At 42.7% G+C, this 17,014-nt stretch overlaps 1 protein-coding gene across 12 annotated transcripts in view; it reads right to left on the reverse strand.

Moving 5' to 3' along the window:
* The window catches only part of ARVCF (ARVCF delta catenin family member), a 261,665-nt gene that overhangs the window by 33,815 nt on the left and 210,836 nt on the right, over positions 1–17,014 (reverse strand). For 7 of the 12 annotated variants that reach the window (XM_087942896.1, XM_087942894.1, XM_087942889.1 and 4 more), the window contains 3 exons: positions 12,711–12,828; positions 9,416–9,587; positions 572–643 (listed from right to left, as the gene is read on the reverse strand). In XM_087942896.1, the coding sequence (XP_087799022.1) occupies positions 572–643; positions 9,416–9,587; positions 12,711–12,828 (362 nt within the window). Of the gene's footprint in view, positions 1–571; positions 644–5,148; positions 5,167–9,415; positions 9,588–12,710; positions 12,829–17,014 lie in introns of all 12 variants that reach the window. The other 5 variants (XM_087942890.1, XM_087942893.1, XM_087942887.1 and 2 more) reach the window with 1 other exon arrangement.

The raw sequence follows: 17,014 nt of genomic DNA on the forward strand, positions 1-17,014 counted from the left end.
TGCTTCACTACAAAACTATGTGGTTGGGCTTAGTTTTGGGGGAGGAAAAGAAGGGGAATTTTTTTTGTCTCTGCCGACCAGCATCCGTTGGATTCATCTGGCTAGCGTCCTGTCAGTGTGTGAGAGAATTGAGGGCTGTTTGGAAAGTGAAACAGTATTTGCTGTGTGAGCAAGAAAGAGACAGCAAGGAGCCTGGGCGTGGCTTAGCTCAACTGTTCTGTACTAAAGCTGCTTGGTGCTCTAAAACTGAAATGCCTCTCCTCTGCTTGTGTTTTGCATTTGGAACTGATCTCTTTTCAGGTGGGGAGCGGGAGTAGAACTCCTTAGCATCAGAGCATGTTGATTATAGGAAATACGAATGCTCTGATGGTCATTTTGAAAAATCCTTTCTTAGCGAGCCCCTAGAAACCAAGAGGAACATTCGTGCCAAATTTCAAATTTGTAGGCTTTTGTGATATGCCTGAGTGGTATTTCGCTTTTATATATATATAGATAGTGACCCTCTCCTCTTCTCCTCTTCTCCAATCTTATGGACCCAGGTTTAATATTTGCTGATCTTTGAATTAATTACCTTTTGCTGATTCGGATCGCTTAGGTAAATCCAGTGTATCAAAGTTCCGGTCCACATCTCCATTTTTCTTTCCTAAGCAGGAGACACAAAGAAATGATAAAATCAACATGATTTGGGGGTCGTGAATCAACTTCACCCATTTTTCTATGTCCTCCCAAATTGGGACAAACGGAATGCAAAGCTTAAAATCATATCCACACCCATCCACCCATCATCTGTACATGCATTTTGTCCTTATGTACATTCGGGACATATTTACTGGACATGCAAATGAGGTTTTCATGAATGAGTAGAAATGACAAACAGGTGGTGGGATGTATGATTGACTGACATACAAGTAGTCCTCAACTTACGGGCACAGTCGGGGCCAGGATTTCTCTTGTTAAGTGAGTGGCACAAATTTTATCTTGTAGTTTTTTTTTTGCCACAGTTGTTAAGCAAATCACTGCAGTCATTAAGCGAATCCTGTAGTTGTTAATAGCAATAGCCCTTAGACTTATATACTGCTTCGCAGTGCTTTTACAGACCTCTCTAAGTGGTTTACAGAGTCAGCCTGTGGACCCCAACAATCTGGCTCCTCATTTTACTCCTCATTTTTAAGGAGGGAAAGCTTAGTCATCCTTGAGCCATGTAAGATTCAAACTGCCAAAGTGCAGGCAGCTGGCAGTCAGCTGAAGTAGCCTGCAGTACTGCACGCTAACCACTGCGCCACCACGGCTCTTAATCCAACTTTCCCATTGGTTTTGCTGGTCGGAAGCCAGCTGGGAAGGACATAATGGGGATCACGTGACTCCAGGATGTTGCAACAGTCATAAATACAATCCAATTGCCCAGAATGCAAATTTTAATCACATGTCTGTAGGGAAATGTGATGGTTTTAATGCGTAAGTCCCTATCTTCAGTTCCGCTGTAGCTTTGAGCGGTCACTGAAGAAGTGATTGTAAGTTGAGGACTATGTATGTTGTTGACGGTATTTGTACTGTGATTTTCCTCTAGAAACTCAAGGCAACAGACACGGGTTCTGCCTTCATTTTATCACCCATCACCTCCCTGTAAGATAAATTAGATGAAGAGAAAATAACTGGTCCAAAGTCTTCCAGCAATCTTAAAATCAAATGAAGACTTGACAATGGATCTCCCCCCAGGAGTAATTAGCCACTTAGTCACTTAACCAGTGGTTAAGGCATCAGGCTACAAAATGAGAGACTGTGAGTTCTAGTCCTGTTTTAGAAATGGAAGCCAGCTGGGTGACTTTGGGCCAATCACTAGGAAACAGTGAGTTCTAGTCCTGCCTTAAGCACAAAAGCCAGCTGGGCCAATCGCCACTAGGAGATGGTGAATTCTAGTTCCACCTTAGCCATGAAAGTGGCTGGTTGACTCTGGGCCAATCACTAAGAGACAGAGAGTTCTAGTCCCACCTTAGGTACGAACAATCACCACTAGGAGATGATGAATTCTAGTCCCACCTTAGCCATGAAGGTGGCTGGGTGACTGGGCCAATCACTAAGAGACAGAGTTCAGTCCCACTGGTGAAAACCAGCTGGGTGACTTTGGGCCAATCACTAAGAGACAGAGAGTTCTAGTTCTGCCTTAGGTATGAAAGCCGGCTGGATGGACCAATCACCAGGAGACTGGGAATTCTAGTCCTGCCTTAGCCATTAAAACCAGCTGAGTGATTGCCTCAGTGACTTTGGGCCAGTTTCTCTCAGCCCAACCTACCTCACAGCCTTGTTGCTGTGGGGAAAATAGAAGGAGGAAGGTGTGTACGATACTTTCACTGCCTTGAGCGATTTGCAAAAATAATAAAGGCAGGATATAAACAAAGAAAGAAAGAAACCATGTTCTACCTACCTGGCCTAATTCTAGTTTTTTCTAGAAGTCTGAAAAGAGGAATTTCTTTCTTTCCAATCCTCTAAGCCAGCGAGCGTCTCACCACGCACCCCTTCCAAAGAGTTTATATGTGATGGAAAAACTTTAAAAGTCTTCCCTCTCAAATGTGAACGAGGGACAAGTCATTCCAAAAGAAAATCTAGCTTTTCTCAAGCTCAGAAAGTTATGCAACAGAATGAGACATTTCCAGACACAAGGTCAGCAAGATTTGGTTGTGTTTCTCATTTCTTTTTCTTTTTCTTTAAAAAAAAAAAAAAAAACCTTACCAGGAGGAAAATATCAGCAAGGGAAATATAAAAAAATAAACTAAAAAAAAATCCTTCCTGAGGTCCCACGAATTCAGGCATATTACAAGTATAAAGCAGCTTTTAAATGCTTCAGCAGTTTTTTTTATCTCAATCGCTCAGAAATGTATACCTCAGGGAAAACTCTTGCTAGGAATTTTTTTCTTCAATGCGTTTCGTGAACAACCTTTAAACTTCTTCAAAAAGCCAGCTTGTGGCAGGGTTGGAAGATTGCCATAAGGAAACAGCAGCCGTGGGAAAGAAGGCTAATCTTTATTCCCCCCTCCACTTCCCCTCTCGCAAACCAACAAAGTTCATAATAATCATAATAATTTTTTTTTGAAAAAATGATTTGAAGTGTGGATTGTGCAAAGAGGCAGAAGAAGTGGCAGATCATACATTTGGCTCCTGCGAGAAGGTTGCACAAACCGATTGATGAACAACGACCTACCTAATCTGGTCACTAAATGGGAACCTCTGTAAAAATGGCCATTAAGCCAGTCATGAAAAAATTGGTGGGAACACAGAGTTGAAAAAGTAGATGAAAAGGAACAGGTGAAAATATTGTGAATTAGAATAGAATAATAGAGTTGGAAGGGACCTTGGAGGTCTTCTAGTCCAACCCCCCTGCTCAGATAGGAAGCTCTATACCATTTCAGACACATTGTTATCCAATCTCTTCTTAAAAACTTCCAGTGTTGGAGCATTTACAACTTCTGGAGGCAAATTGTTCCACTGATTAATTGTTCACACTGTCAGGAAATTTCTCCTTAGTTCTAAGTTGCTTCTCTCCTTGATTAGTTTTCCCCCATTGCTTCTTGTCCTGCCCTCAGGTGCTTTGGAGAATAGTGGGTTTCTCAATACAAATTTTTAAAAAGTCTTGGCTTATAAGACACCAGATTTAACTGGGATTGCAAAGAAGAAAGTGTGGACAACTGATGTGACAATACCAGGGAATAGCAGAGGACAAAGCTAAGGGGAAGGTCCCAAAATATCAAGATCCGAAAATGGAACTTGAAAGATTAAGGCATAAACTAACAGAGATGAAGCCAGAGGTTGTCAAAATGCTGGGTACCATTGCTAAAAGTTTTGGAAGGTGGTTATAAAACCTGGGCATTGATAACATTTCCATCAGTCGATTCCAAAAGGCCACATTACTTGGCTTTGCGTATATGCTACACTGATAACCTTAGGATGTCCTAGGTTCCTTGGGAAGAACTTGATGCGTATGAAGGCCAGCTGAAAAATGGCAGTTGTGATTTTACATTGTAAGGGGAAAAAAATAAAGATTTCCCCCATTAGTTTTATCCAACTCTAGGACAGGATGTTTCTTGGCCAAGGGAGCCAGTGTGGTCCGAAGAAAACTCCCATGGTCAAAGATGCACGGAATGCTGCTACCTTTCGACAAAGTGGGCACTTCTTAATCTACTCGCATTTGCATGCTTTTACTGATGGGTAGGCAGGGGCTACAGTAATAAGATCGACAGGCAACTCAGACTTAAGAATTGTTGATAAGAAAGACTTGAACTGTTATCCAGAAAGTCTGGATAATGGACGTGGCTCTATCTGGAGACAGCAGAATAGAAGGGGGTTGGGGAAACCAGGAGAAAATCACAAAATATACAAAGACTTGCAAATAGAAGTAGAACGACTGGGGCATAGGAAAGCAAAGGCGGTACCAATAGTGATAGGCCCCAGGGGTGCAATATTAAAACATCTGGAGCACTGCTTGAACACCCATCAGCACTGACAAAATGGAGAAGAATGGGAAGGAGGAGGAGGAGGGAGGAGGAGGAGGAGGAGGAGGAGGAGGAGGAGGAGGAGGAGGAGGAGGAGGAGGAGGAGGAGAAGGAGGAGGAGGAGGAGGAGGAGGAGAAGAAGGAGAAGGAGAAGGAGAAGGAGAAGGAGAAGAAGAAGAAGAAGAAGAAGAAGAAGAAGAAGAAGAAGAAGAAGAAGAAGAAGAAGAAGAAGAAGAAGAAGAAGAAGAAGAAGAAGAAGAAGAAGAAGAAGAAGAAGAAGAAGAAGAAGAAGAAGAAGAAGAAGAAGAAGAAGAAGAAGAAAGAAAGAAAGAAGAAGAAGCATTTGTTACATTTTTACTGGTTCCATCTATTCTGAAACCAGACGTTTCTTCCCCTAAAATCAGCCCAAATTCATCACAGCCTCTTGCATTTCCTAGCCATGGAGGAAACAAACAGGATGAAAAATAACATAAAATGAAGAATGACACATGCACCCAGGGGAAAGCAAAGCAAGAGACCCAACCTTTATTTCTCCCAGCTTTTATTCTTATGTTGAAGGGAGGAAGAAGAGAGAAATCTGGCCCAGTGGAGGGAAAAAAAAGAGAGAGAGAGAGAGAGAACAGAAATGGGGACAGGAAGACAAGAGAAGGAGGAAGAAACTCACCTTGGTTGAACCATTCCTCTAATAACCAGAAAAGCAGCCCAAGGGGGTGAAAGTGAAAACAAACAAAAGTTTTCAAAGGGAAGGACTAAACAAAAAGGAAAATCAGACAAGAACTTTTGCAAAGCAGGTTTAAACCTGGGAGCTGAGACAAGTGAAATCTCTGGAGTTTTTGAGATGGGAAGGGCACCATGGCTCTCCCCCCACACGTGCGCGCGCACACACACACACACACACACACACACTTCCCAAAAGGGTGTTCTGGCCTTCCAGCTCTCCTTCTGGAGTTAGCTTAGTCTGGACATCCCAAATTGTGTGTCTTCTCTTGGGAGGGAACAAAAGTGTTTTATACCTCTCACCCAAATAGGATGGAAACGGTCTTCGGTTCTCCTCTGAACTTGGTGGTTATCTTGCAGACGTTTCGTGACCTAAACTAGGTAACATCATCAGTGCTGCAAAGGAGTGGGGTTTGAGGAAGAGGAGGAGGATGGTGGGGTCTTCGGTTCTCCTCTGAGCTTGGTGGTTTTCTTGCAGACGTTTCGTGACCTAAACTAGGTAACATCATCAGTGGTGCAAAGGAGTGGGGTTTGAGGAAGAGGAGGAGGATGGTGGGGTCCTTGGTGCTCTCTGAGCTTGGTGGTTTTCTTGCAGACGTTTCGTGACCCAAACTAGGTAACATCATCAGGGATAGCAATGTTTTGCAAGAGTACAGAGTGCTGCTGTGCCAGAGGCAAATTCCTTGTGTGTCTAACCACACTTGACCGAATAAAACTATTCTATTTCTAACTTTTGTTCTGTTCTTCTCTGCTCAGCTCTGCTCTGCTCTAATTCTATTCTACTGTCTTTATTTTATTTATTTAATAAACAAATCTACATGGCCAACCAGCTCAAACATAGGTGATTCTATCCTGTCCTCTTCTGTCCTATATCTTATCCTGTCCTGTCCTAATCTAAATACCCTCTCCTTCTCTCTCGGTCTTTACTACAAAGGCCTATTGGGAATCTGTGTTTGCACGTCAGCAGCCGAGATCCTGGCTAAAGATTTCCCGGTCTGAACGGCAGTGCAGCTGTTTCGCAAGGTGTGAGGATATCAGAGAGCCCCACACGTTCGCTGTGATTCGATACTGAACAAACCTGCATGGTGTTACCCTTTAGGGATGAGCCACGTGCCATCCTGGTCCAGCGCAGGTTTCAGTTCAAATGACATTCCAGAAAAGGATCCTGACTCGGTGTACAGACGCATCTCACACTTCCTGTATTGTCTCACGGAGCATGTGTCGCAAAGCAGGTGCAGGAAAATGCCTGAAGATTGGATTACTTCGGCTCATCCCTTGCTCCTCATTTTGAGGTGGGGGTGACCTTCTGCCAGGGTTCTCTGAATGGAACCTTCTTTGTAGGTCAATGTACAGGCCGTCGCAACCACAATTGAGCACCAAATATCTGTTGCTACTTCTTTCTTTCTTTCTTTCTTTCTTTCTTTCTTTCTTTCTTTCTTTCTTTCTTTCTTTCTTTCTTTCTTTCTTTCTTCTTCTTCTTCTTCTTCTTCTTCTTCTTCTTCTTCTTCTTCTTCTTCTTCTTCTTCTTCTATTCCTCCTCCTCCTCCTCTCCCCCCCTTCTCCTCCTCCTTCTGTCCCATTTTATGAACTTTCCTGCCACCATTGTTGCAGGAGGGGTTAAGGTAATAAATGTGGTTGTTAAGGGAATCTGGCTTCTCCACTGACTGATCTGCTGATCAGAAGGTCATAAAAGGGGAATCATGTGACCCCCGGGGTGCTCCAAACGTCATAAATAGAAGTCAGTTCAGTGGCCAAGCATCTGAATTTTGATCACGTGACCATGGGGATGCTGCAACGGTTGTAAGTGTGAGAAATGGTCATTTTTCAGTGGTGTTGTAACTTTGAATGGTCACTAAATGAACCATCGTAAGTCGAGGGCTATCTGTATTGTCCTGGCCTCATACGACCACTGTTGTATGGAATGGGACAACTCGCCACAGCCAACTCATTGTGGCCAAGTCACCATGGCCAACTCAACATGACCAACTCTCCATGGCTAACTCAATGTGCCAACTCAACATGGCCAATTCAACAGTATATTCATGAATTGGAATAGAGCTTGGTAACAAGATCAGCCAATGAATAGGCATAGCAACTAAGTCAGCCAATGAGGACTGTTTTGGAAACTGAAACTAGAAGTAGCCTAGGCTGGAAACTGAAACTAAAAGTAGCTTAGGCATGACTCTATGTTAAGCTCTGCAGCTCTGAGTCCGTCTATTGAAGATGAAACTAACTTGCTTGCTTGCTTGCTGAAGACTGCCTGCTCTGAACTTGCAACATGTTTCTGTCTGAGTTTGCTCCATGTTGGAGAAATCTACAACTGTAGATTTGTAAAATCTACTTATGTTTATAAAGATGTTAAATGAAGCATCAGCCATCTGTGTTTATTTTTCTGGCGCTGAATTATTGCTGCAAAATTCCCATGGCCAACAACGTGGCCAACTCAACATGGCCAACTCTCCATGTCCAACTCACCACACAAGTTGGCCGCCACAGGACAATTGAACAGTTCAATTTAATTATTTAAAATAAATAAATTTTAATTTTTGTCATTCACATTTTATTCTGCCCCTCCTTCTGCAACCTTTCTTTAATGATTGTACTCCACCATTTCTTTGGTATCAGTGTAACTCTTGTTCCGCAGTGAGTTGGCCATGACAAGTTTATCCTGTGGCAAGTTGGCTGGAGCAAATTGCTCATGGCAAGTTGGCCATGTTGAGTTGGCTGCAACAAGTTGTCTGTGGTGAGTTGTCATAGACTGACTGCTCTAGCATCACATTGTGACCTTACCCAACTAAATCAACAGATGGTGCCTCCGTGTGCATTTAAGCATGATCCTGTGTGTCTTGGTTGACGTCTCAATCCACTTGATTCCATCATGTGTTGTTTGGAGAATGAAGCTCAAGGATTCTTGAAGCTGTTTACCCACAGCTCATTACCCCCAATGGTTAGAGGAGGAAAGATGACTAAAATCTACATTAGAATCAGTCCCTTCTTAGAAATATCGCCAAGAAAGGACCCAGGAGGAATCTACATCTCTTCCTAAAAGGTTAATCACAGCCTTACAAAACAGTCTCTAGTGAAAGCTTACACTTGGTGAGGTGTAGTTATCTCCTTGGTAGGAGAAAACCAAAGAGTTTTGGTGGGAGAAAAACTACATCCATTAGCACTGATTATGCAATCTAGTTAAGTAATAAAGCATCAACATGCCACCAAGTTCAGAACTAGTATGTATAAACAGGTAGCAAATTCCATACCGATGATGTTACATAGCTGGGTCATGAAATGTCTGCAAGCAAACCACCACTCTCAGAGTTCACCACCATTCAGCCCCGAGCTACAGAGATTCTATTAAGTCTTTAATATCTAGCTGTTCATGGCTTGCGATGCTAGTCAGGAACAGAAAAATGGTGGCTTCTAAGTCATTAGCAAAAGGCAACACTAGGCATCCCTGACCAGGCTAGCTCGCTTGGAATTCTGGGACTTGGAAGGGCAAGGCAATTGGAGGGCACCATATTGGAGGAAAAATACTGGTTTAGGAGCATTGGAATCAGATTGTTGTGGCCTGCCAGTGGCCAGCGGAGCTGGAAGCAGACTCAGACAATAAGGAGGTTGGGGAGGAACATGGGCCAGTCCTGGAGTTTGGGAAAGACTCTGACCAGTGCTCTGCGTTGGAGGCAGAGATGGGGCCAGGGCTGTCTGACAGTTGTCAGCCGCATTCAGAGTCGGAGATCAGTGGGGCAGAAGAACAGCTGGAGCCTGTTCCCAGTGTGTGCATGCGCAGAGCTGCCAGGAGAAGGGAAGAGTTAAGGAACAAGGGTTGACTTGGGGAGTAAAGCCACAGGTGGACAGTGAACGCCCCCTCCCAGGGAGAATAAAGAGGAGTGAAAGGGGAGTGGTGTTTGCAGGAGACAATCAGTTCAATTCAGTAGGGTGAAGATCTGTTCCTGACTCCTTGCCAAGTAATTGCTGCTACAGCATGGCGTTTGGAAGATATTGGCCTGGCAACTCTCCAAGCTGGTACAAGTCTGTAGTTGTGAAATCTCTTGAAAGACGGTTTGACTGGAGAGGAATTCCCTTTAACTTAAATAAAAGGTTGGTTTTTTTTAATCAGGACGAGGAGTCCGCTTCATGATCTTGGGAAGCCTGGGTCAGAACAGAGATTGCAGAATGGGTGTAACCTATCACCCCCAAGGTATTAGGACAACACATACCTTTGGCCTTTTTCCCACCAAAGCAGCCTGCGTCGTCTTTCTTTTTCTTATGAGTTCCTCCAAAACTTCCCAACTGGTTATTTTCTAATTCCCGGAACTTGTCGGCGCCTGGAATTTCTTTGTGGACATGGTAGGAGAGGTTCCTCATGATACAGACACAATTCTCCACCGACTGAAGAAAGGAAGACGGGAGACACATAAGACTTAAAACCAGAAATATTTTTGTTAGGTATACTACCAGAAAACTAGAATAAAGGGACTGCATACATGTGCTGACAGCAGTGAGAATTGTATTTGCACAACATTGGAAAAATGAGGATACACCTTCAGATGAAAATATAATTAGAATATATTAGACTTTGTACAGAGATAGATAGATTGACATTAATAATAAAAGGAAGAAACAGACTATTTTTTTCAACGTGGGATAGGTTTTATCGATGGTTAGATAAAAGGAGTAGAAATTAGAGGATGAAAGATTACTGATATGTGTAAGTAAATGATGTAAGAATTTTATTTTATATATAAGCAAACATTAGTACTATTATTAGGGATGTTGTTATTATTATTATTATTACTACTAGTATTTTATTATTATCTTGTATAAGCAAAGCGATCCAGACAATACACTGTTTAATAAGCACCTATGCATTTTAAAGAAGACGAAGAAATGTATAAATAAAATTAGGAAGGAGAAGAGGGAGGACGAGGAGAGGGAGAAGGAGAGGGAGGAGGAGGAAAGGAGGAGGAGGAGAAGAAGGGGGAGGAGGAAGAGGAGAAGAGGAAGAAGAGGAGGAGGAGGAAGAGGAGGAGGAGAAGAACAAGGAAAAGAACAAGGAGGAGAGGGAGAGGAGGGAGGAGAGGGAGGAGGAGGAAGGAGGAGGAAGAAGAGGAAGAAGAAGAGGAGGAGGAAGAGGAGGAGAAGAACAAGGAAAAGAACAAGGAGGAGAGGGAGAGGAGGAGGAGGGGGGAGGAGGAAGGAGAAGGAGGAGGAGGAAAAGAAGAAGAAGACAGAAGACATGACAGAACTGTCACAGAAGTTTCCAGAGATGTTGCAAAAGCTTTGAAAAGACAGAGGTCACAGCCTTCACTCAAGTCAGACCAGAGGGAGTCCTTCTGGCAACCCTGAACCATCCATGGTTCCAAACAAGCGGTGGCTCTTTTCCATTCTCTGCTACCTTTTCCAATGGCGCAACCGACATAGCAGGTCAATGGACGGGTGACTTCAAGCTTTTAATAAAGCAAGAACTTGTCAAAACAAATGCAATGGACAAAGGAGCTGGAGTGGGGAGGCATATGTTGCAGGATGCATCTGAGATGCATCTGGTGCCACGGCTCAAAGCCAGAGACCCTACAAGGGACGTAGAAGCCCCGCCTATCTTCCCCCAGGTTCCACCTCCAAGCTAATGAGTTGCAGATGGTAAAAAAGGGAAAAACCACAAGCGCAGTTTAGTTTGCGTTGGGCTTCCCAAGAATCCGGGAACAGCAGCCAAAGCTTCTACGTTGCATATGGGAGCTCTGCTGGAATGAGTCCCATCTCTGTCTTCTCCTCCCTCCCAAAACACACACACACACACAGTTTCACAAACTGTGAACCCCACCAACACAATGACTGCCAGCAACTCAGCAGCTGAGAAGACTGGTATGTAGAAGCTCATTTCTTCACACTTTGGGCGAAACACTCTATCACAGTGATGGCGAACCTTTTCGGCACTGAGTGCCCAAACCGGAATGCGTTTGCATGCACATGCCGGAGTGCCAGAAACCTAAAGACCAGCTTGCCAGTTTTTTTACCATTTTTTGCCATTTGGGGGGCTTTTTTCAGGCTGTTTTTTGAGCCATTTTAAGGCCATTTTGGGGCCATTTTAAGGCCGTTTTGGGGCCATTTTAAGGCCGTTTTGGAGCCATTTTGACGTCATTTTTTGGCTAATAATGGCATGAAAATGGCCTGGGTTTTTTGCCTGATTTTTGGGCCATTTTTGGGCACTCTGGCACCTGTGAAGACCAGATGGCCAGCACCCATGCCCACGGAGACGGTTCTGCGAACCAGAAACCAGGAGAACATCTGGAAACGACACACTGTTTTCAGGCTATTTTTTGAGCCATTTTCAGACCATTTTAGGGCAGTTTTCAGGCTCTTTTGGGGACCATTTTCAGGTCATTTTTGAGGCATTTTAAGGCTCTTTTGGGGACCATTTTCAGGTCATTTTTGAGGCATTTTAAGGCCATTTTCACATCATTTTTGGGCCAAAAATGGCCTGAAAACAGCCTTTTTGGGGCCATTGGCACTCTGACGCCCACGAAGACCAGATGGTCAGCAGGCATGCCCACAAAGAGGGTTCTGAGAATGAGAAACCAGAAGAACATCTGGCAACAACATGCATGACCATAGAGTGGGCTCTGCATGCCACCTGTAGCACACGTGCCATAGGTTTGCCGTCACGGCTGTATCAGAAACCTTGGAAAGATGGGCCAGAGCAGAATAACATCAATCCGAATAGAGTTGGAAGCAGGGGTGGGGTTCAAATTTTTAACAACCAGTTCTGTGGGCGTGGCTTAGGTGGTGGGTGTGGCTTGGTGGTCATGTGACTGGCTGGGCATGGCCAGCTCAATATCACTCACATCGAGGCACGCATCTCCTCGCCTGGCTTCTCATGACTGTGGGGATGCTACAACAGTCGTAAGTGTGAAAAATGGTCATAAGTCCCTTTTTTCAGTGCCATTGTAACTTTGAATGGTCACTCCACACAAGCAAAGTACCAGCAAAGAAGGGGAAAAAAAACTCCAGAGAAGTTCCAGAGACAGGAAGTCTAGTCCTGCCAAGAATGTAATAAGGGTTAACGGAGAGGCAGTTTCTGTAAGCAACACCAGAATGTTTCCTTCCTGCCTTCCTTACAGGATTAGGCCAGTAATTTCTTCTAACAACCGATTCTCCGAACTGCTTAGAATGCTAACAACCAGTTCTAGCGAATAGGTGCGAACTGGTAGAATCCCACTCCTGGTTGCAAGGGACCTTGGAGATCATTCAGCCCAGCCCCCTTCTCAAGCAGGGGACTCTATATACCCTTTCAGACAAATGGCTGTCCAGTTGTCTTCTCTCCTAGTCCCAGGTGACTCTCCCTTAGTTGAAGACACTTGGATTTTAAAGCAAATGTCTTATGCGAATAAAGGTAAATATAGGTGTCCCAGGATAAATATTGCAGGATCCAATCTGTGTTGGTCTTCACATGTAACGAATACAAGACTTTCTTCGGAGAGCTACAATTCCCTTTCAGACATGCAACCCGGAGATTACCTTGTTATCTGTATCTTTTTTGCCGACTGCCGACTGCAAAGCATGGAGAAGAGCATCTACCAAACCTTCACATTCCCGGAGTCTCCGACGTGCTTCAGCCCCATCCGAACTTACATTCCTGCAAAAATAAATACATAAATAAATGAAGGAGGGAAGGAAGGAGGATGGAGGAGGAAGAAAAAGAAGAAGAAGAAGAAGAAGAAGAAGAAGAAGAAGAAGAAGAAGAAGAAGAAGAAGAAGAAGAAGAAGAAGAAGAAGAAGAAGAAGAAGAAGAAGAAGAAGAAGAAGAAGAAGAAGAAGAGGAGGAGGAGGAGGAGGAGGAGGAGGAGGAGGAGGAGGAGGAGGAGGAGGAGGAGGAGGAAAAGAGGAAGAGGAAAGAGGTGGAGGAGGGAGAAGGAAGAGGAGGAGGAAGAGGAAAAGGAGAAGAGGAGGAGGAGGAGGGGAGAAGAAGAAGGAGGAGGAGGAGGAGGTAAGAGGAAGAGGTAAGAGGAAGAAGAAAGAGGAAGAGGAGGAAATTAATAATAATAATAACAACAACAACAACAACAACAACAACCAGGTCATGTGCCTTGCAGTAGCTTTTCAACCAATTAAAGCAAGATCGCCCTTTAAGTGCACCCATTACAGGCATCAAGACACTAACCGTTTTCAAATAGTCAACACATTTAAAAGAAAAAACACCTCATCTTTTTGTGGTACTGGTAGTCCTCAACTTACAACAGTTCATTTAGTGACCGTTCAAAGTTACAATGGCACTGAAAAAAAAATGTTTTAGGACCGTTTTTCACCCTGATGACTGTTGCAGCATCCCCTTGGTCATGTGATTTACTGTCAGGATTCCGGCAGTTCCCCCAATTAAATCATGAGTCTCAAGCCAAACTTCCAAGACTTAAAAAGGATTTAACATGTCCAGCATTGCCTGGGTGTAACCAACTCTGAGACACATCATTCATTGTCACCCTTGACCCTGGTTTTCCCCCGACCCCCTGGGAGTATCCTAATTTATATTCTGCAATGGGACACATCCATCGCCCAGAGTCATCAATCAGGCTCTCCAGTTAGAATTTTGTACTGCGGAAACTTTGGTCACCTAGTTACTATCTTTGAAAACATTTATGGAATGCACTTTCAGTTTGCAAGCTGCTGCACTGCTCCTCTCTTCTCCCCCTTTCTGTTGGCAACTCTAAAATGACCCTAGAAATATTTTATGAGTTGACATTTGCATTCAAAGAGGTTTGACAACTGTTTCATATTTATGACAGTTGCAGCGTCCCAGGGATGATGTGATCCCTTTTGGCGACCTTCTGACAAGCGAAGTCAACGGGGGAAGCCAGATTCACTCCAACAAGTGCAGTGATTCACTTAAAGACCATGGCAAGAGAGGTCGTAACATGGGGGCAAAACTCCTTTACGCATATTTCACTTAGCAACATAAATGCTGGGCTCAATTGAGGTTGTAAGTTGAGGTTTGCCTGTATCACTGGGGAAAAATACATCTTTTCTTGAAAAAAAAATCTGCATTTGTCATGCATAATTTCAATTCCTGTAATTGTCATTTGGTAAACTGGGGGGAGGGGAAAGATTTCTCACTTGAAATTTTTCTAAATTGGATCAGCTTATCATTTGGCCATCATCTCCAACCAAAGTAATGACTCTAGGAAGGACAACGTCCTCTATTTTTTCTTTCCCTCCAATCCAGCTTCAGTTAATATTTATGAACAGGCTAAGAGGATTGCCGATGTGCGAAAGGAAGAGCTAAGCCCCATTAAAGACACAGAGCAATTAACTAAAGCTAATTAGCTGAGCCTCTTTACACAATGTAAGCCAGAAATCCTAACACCGGGATGATACCTTGAAGTCATTGCCATGATAGCCACTTCCAAACAGCTTGAAAAGAAATGGGATTTCTTTTTTTTTAATTTAAAGCTTGAAGGAAGGCCAGAGTGGTAATTTTAAGTATATGTTTTACTTTTATTCATAAACATTTTGAATACAGTGTACTGTATTTTGAATATAGAGCACTGCACACCAGAACAACTAGATACAAGAACAGTTTTTCCCCAAAAGCCATCACTCTGCTAAACAATTAATTCCCACAACGCTGTCCAACTATTACAAAGTCTGCACTACTATTACTATTAATCTTCTCATCACTCCTTATCACCTACCCCCTCCCACTTATGACTGTATGACTGTAACTTTGTCGCTTGTATCCTTTTGATCTATATTGACTGTTTCCTAGTATGATTTGATTGCTTATTGTACCCTATGACTATCATTAAGTGTTGTACCTGATGATTCTTGACTCTTGACGGTTGTATCTTTTCTTTTATGTACACTGAGAGTATTTGCACCAAGAAAAATTCCTTGTGTGTCCAATCACACTTGGCCAATAAAGAATCCTATTCTATTCTATTCTATTCTATTCTGTTCTGTTCTGTTCTGTTCTATTCAATTTCTACTGTCAAAGCATATCATTTACAAAGTAGCAAAAAGAAAACAAGCAGAGATATTAACATATATACTAATAACAATCGTAATGTAACAGAGTAATTTTAACTGAATTTCTCTTTGTGTTAACTTATTTGTAATACTGATAATTATATTTATAATTATAAACCCTCTTTATATTTAATTCATACATAACAGTAATCTTTCTTCACCAAATTTTACCTCTTATCACTTAACCATTCATAAAATCTATTCCATGTTAAGTAATATTCGGTGACTTCTTTGTCCTTTATTTTTAATGACAATCTATCTATTTCTGCACAGTCTAGTATTTTCTGAATTATGTCCTCATCTGATGGGGTGTTCTCATTTTTCCAACATTGCACAAATACAATCCTTGCAGCTATCAATAGATATATACAGTCCCTTTATCATAGCCCTCTGGCATTATACCCAACAAGAATATTTCTGCCTTCAAATCTATATGTTGCTTAATCATCTTTTCCATCCATGTATGTATTTTTGTCCACCACATATGATAGTAGGTTCCTGGGGTTTGATTACACTTCCAACATTTGGTGGACATATTGCTAAACATTTTTGCTAGCCTTGCCCGAGAGTGGTAATTTTTTAAAAAAAATATATAATAAACCACCTGGAACTGTGTGCAATTTTGGCCTATTTAAATCTTTCCAGTGTACGTTTTAATTGTCTCTGGTTCTGAAGCCTCCTTCCTTTATTGGAAACCTAATAGAATTTTAATGAAGAGATGATCAAATTATTTCCCTGAAACACTCCCCGCCTCACTAATTTTCTGTCACCTCTTTGGAAGAAAAATTTTAAATGGATCGTTTAGGCTAACGCACTTCTGAAAACATCCAATTTTGGGGGTGGCAGAGGAAAGGAGATATGAATGCTTCAGGAAAGTGACGTGAACACTGGTTTTTATTATCTTACATTAGTAAGCATTGGAATTAAGGTTCTAATTAGAGGACAAAAGAGAAGACATGGAAAACCCCAGGGCAAACTTCATGGAATCCATAAAAATCACGGAAATATGTATTTGGGGAAAAACAACTTAACCCCTGAAATTTAACCCAGTGCTTAGTGCATCCCTCTGCTTGAATCCTGCCAGGGCTAGTAACTTCTTCAACTTTGCAATAATGTAATAGTTATCTCCTCCTTTGTGAAGTGGCACAATTCGAGGTTGATTTGTGCAAGAGGCAATGAGATATCTATGGAGAGTCTCAATCCTCCAAGTCATGGTTGTCCCAAAAGTGCTTTTTTCAAGAGGCAACTGGACTTTCTTTGTTTTCCTTTGAAGACGTTTCGCTTCTCATCCAAGAAGCTGCTTCAGTTCTTCAGAAGAGAAAACGTTTTCAAGGAAAACAAGAAAGTTCAGTTGAAAAAACAGCTTTGGGACAGGTAGTGACATAATTCAGCTTTTTCCCACTGGACTTCACACCCAAGATGATATTCAACCACTAAAAACCTGAAATAATTTTCGTGGCTTCTTAACTCCCCAAATCTTATCACTGATCAGTGTTCAGCACCTAAATCATGAACCCTTGTGTATATTCATACTTGGGAGGCTGCCATCTTAGAAAATGGCAGTGTCAACCCGTAAAACATTCCTATGCTTGTTTTTGAGTTGCTATAAACAAGAGGGGGTGGAATCTGAAGGAGCAGCACGGCAGAAGTACATTCCACGCTTATCTTACAAAGGTTGTAGCTAGGCTACCGGATCTTCTGCCCCGGAAAATCCTTCATTGGAGAACGTGATTTATGACACCCAGCAGCTTCATTGGAGAATCTGATTTATGACACATCCAGGGGAATGGGGAAACAGGGTC

The sequence above is a fragment of the Notechis scutatus genome, chromosome 13, assembly GCF_049901735.1.
Source record: "Notechis scutatus isolate UNSWTSFEM ecotype Mainland chromosome 13, rNotScu1.2, whole genome shotgun sequence".
NCBI lineage: Eukaryota > Metazoa > Chordata > Lepidosauria > Squamata > Elapidae > Notechis > Notechis scutatus.